This window comes from Nansenia antarctica (genome assembly GCF_963989245.1).
Source record: "Nansenia antarctica genome assembly, chromosome: 18".
NCBI lineage: Eukaryota > Metazoa > Chordata > Actinopteri > Argentiniformes > Microstomatidae > Nansenia > Nansenia antarctica.
The window spans coordinates 16,539,877-16,542,142 of NC_137691.1; the positions used below are offsets into that span (position 1 = coordinate 16,539,877).

The 2,266-nt window shown below is 49.9% G+C and overlaps 1 protein-coding gene across 1 annotated transcript; it reads right to left on the reverse strand.

The window, feature by feature from the left end:
* Positions 1 to 1,062: 1,062 nt before the first annotated feature.
* Positions 1,063 to 1,920, reverse strand: LOC308173031 (polyadenylate-binding protein 1A-like; the record flags this gene model as incomplete). Its single annotated transcript, XM_080547997.1, has 1 exon — positions 1,063 to 1,920. The coding sequence occupies one exon, from the start codon at positions 1,918 to 1,920 to the stop codon at positions 1,063 to 1,065; it is 858 nt and encodes a 285-aa protein (XP_080404123.1).
* Between the last annotated feature and the right edge of the window lie 346 nt (positions 1,921 to 2,266).

Consider the following 2,266-nt stretch of genomic DNA (forward strand, 5'->3'; position numbering starts at 1 on the left):
ATGGGGGATCTAAAGATCGTAAAGTAGACTCACCCAGCAGCTGTTTCCGCTCCTCAGGAGGAGTGGCGGCCAGCATGGAGGCAGTCAGCGAAGCAGGCTGCTGCTGCTGCTGCATGGGGACCTGGGACCAGTGTGCCTGCAGCGCAGCGACCGCTGCATCCACCTTGGAGCTCAGGAACTCTGGAGCCTCCAGCATGTAGAGAAGTTCTTCGTTGTCCATCTCCAGCAGCATCCCTGTGACCTTGGCAGCTAGACTGGGGTGAGTTTCCTTGATAAGTTGGAAGAGATGCTCACCTGGAGGGATGGAGAATCAAACAAATCAGTAACAGTTATTATACAGTATAGCTAATGGGGGATCTAAAGATCGTAAAGTAGACTCACCCAGCAGCTGTTTCCGCTCCTCAGGAGGAGTGGCGGCCAGCATGGAGGCAGTCAGCGAAGCAGGCTGCTGCTGCTGCATGGGAACCTGGAGCTGGGGAGGAGCCATGTGCTGCTGTGGGTAGTGAGGCATGATGTAGGAGGGCATGTTCTGGAAGTACTGAGGTTGCACACTCTGGGTGGCCCAGCCAGGAGGAGGTCTCAGTTGATCCAGCTGGTTGGTGAGGTAGTAGGTAGTACCACCACAGGTCTGGGGCTGTGGAACGGGAGCCATGACGTATCCAGACGGTGGAGCAGGCTGGTAGGGGTCGATGACTAGGTCGGGCATGCCGCAGACACTGTACTCTTCTGTGATAAACGCCTGTTGGTGTGCTTGGCGGTCCTTCCTGCTCCGGGCCAGGGCCACATACAACGGCTTGTTGGCCACGACGCGGCCGTTCATCTCAGTCATGGCCTTGGTGGCGTCCTCGGGGGAGGAGAAGCGCACGAAGCCGAAGCCCTTGCTGCGTTGACCTTCCATCATCACCTTCGCACTGGTGATCGTTCCAAAGGAGGAGAATGCTCGGTGCAGACGCTCATCGTCCCAGCCATCATCCAGGTTCTTCACGTACAGATTGACACCCTGGTAAGCGAAAAAACCTGTTTAGTGAGATGTTTTTCATACCTCAAATACATCAACAATAACTATGTGTAAATAGTATCAACTTCTGTGTTAGTATCAGAGAACTGGAGGCCACAAACCTGGTATCTGGTCATACGCTCATGCTTCATGTGTTCAAACCGGTGCTTCAGCGCAGTCTGGCGCTCTCTTCTCTTCTGGGCACGGCCCACGTAGACCTTTCTCCCGTCGATGTTCTGACCATTCATGTCGTCGACAGCCTTCTGGGCGTCCTCATGCCTTTCGAAGCAAACAAAACCGAAACCCCTGGACTGACCCTTGACATCAGTCATGACCCGGACTCTCAGGGTTGGTCCATATATTTCAAACTTTTCCTTCAGTTTTTGGTCATCCATATCCTTGCCATGGTTTTTTATGTACACATTGGTGAACTCTCTGGCCCTGGCTCCATGTTCGGCCTCTCGTTCTTTGTTAGATTTGAAGTGTCCAATAAACACTGGTTTGTCATTGAACAGCATGCCATTCAGCCTCTTAATGGCTCTCTCAGCAGCCTCCTGGCACTCATATTGCACATAGGCATGGCCTTTAGATTGGCCATTCTCATCACAAACCACCTTACAGGAAAGGACCTTTCCAAATGTAGAAAACGTGTCGTAGAGGGCCTGGCTGTCAATAGATTCCTCCAAGTTCTTGAGGAAAACATTGCCTACCCCACTCTTCCTCAGTGAAGGGTCAAGCTGAAACCACATGATGCGCATAGGTCTTCCTTGGAGGTCATCAAAGTTCATCGTTTCCAGAGCAAGCTCTGCATCAGCGTGCTGTTGAAAGTTGACATAGGCATACCCCAAGGATCGTTGGGTGATCTTGTCCCTGCACACTCGGATGGTAGTTGCAGCTGCAGAGCTGAATTTCTCATCCAACATTGTCTCAGTGGTATCCTGGTGGAGATCTCCAACATACAACATACAGGCCATATTTAGTTATGTTAGAAAACTTCTCCTAACCCTAATATTTTAGCTTTGGATATTCTTGATAATAATCAAATGTGTGCTCTATGCAGAGGAATTGCAGGTCATTTAAATCATAACACTGTTGTTTACACTAGAACTGGTTCTAGAACCCCAGTTGTGTGGTCCTCGTTTGTTACATCATCACATTCTCAACTGTGTACCCATAGAAATCCTTGATGTTATATCTACATTTCTATATGCAAATAATGTTAACTACTCATTGTTACCTGAAGGGCTGTAGCTAGCAGTGTATGTTGTA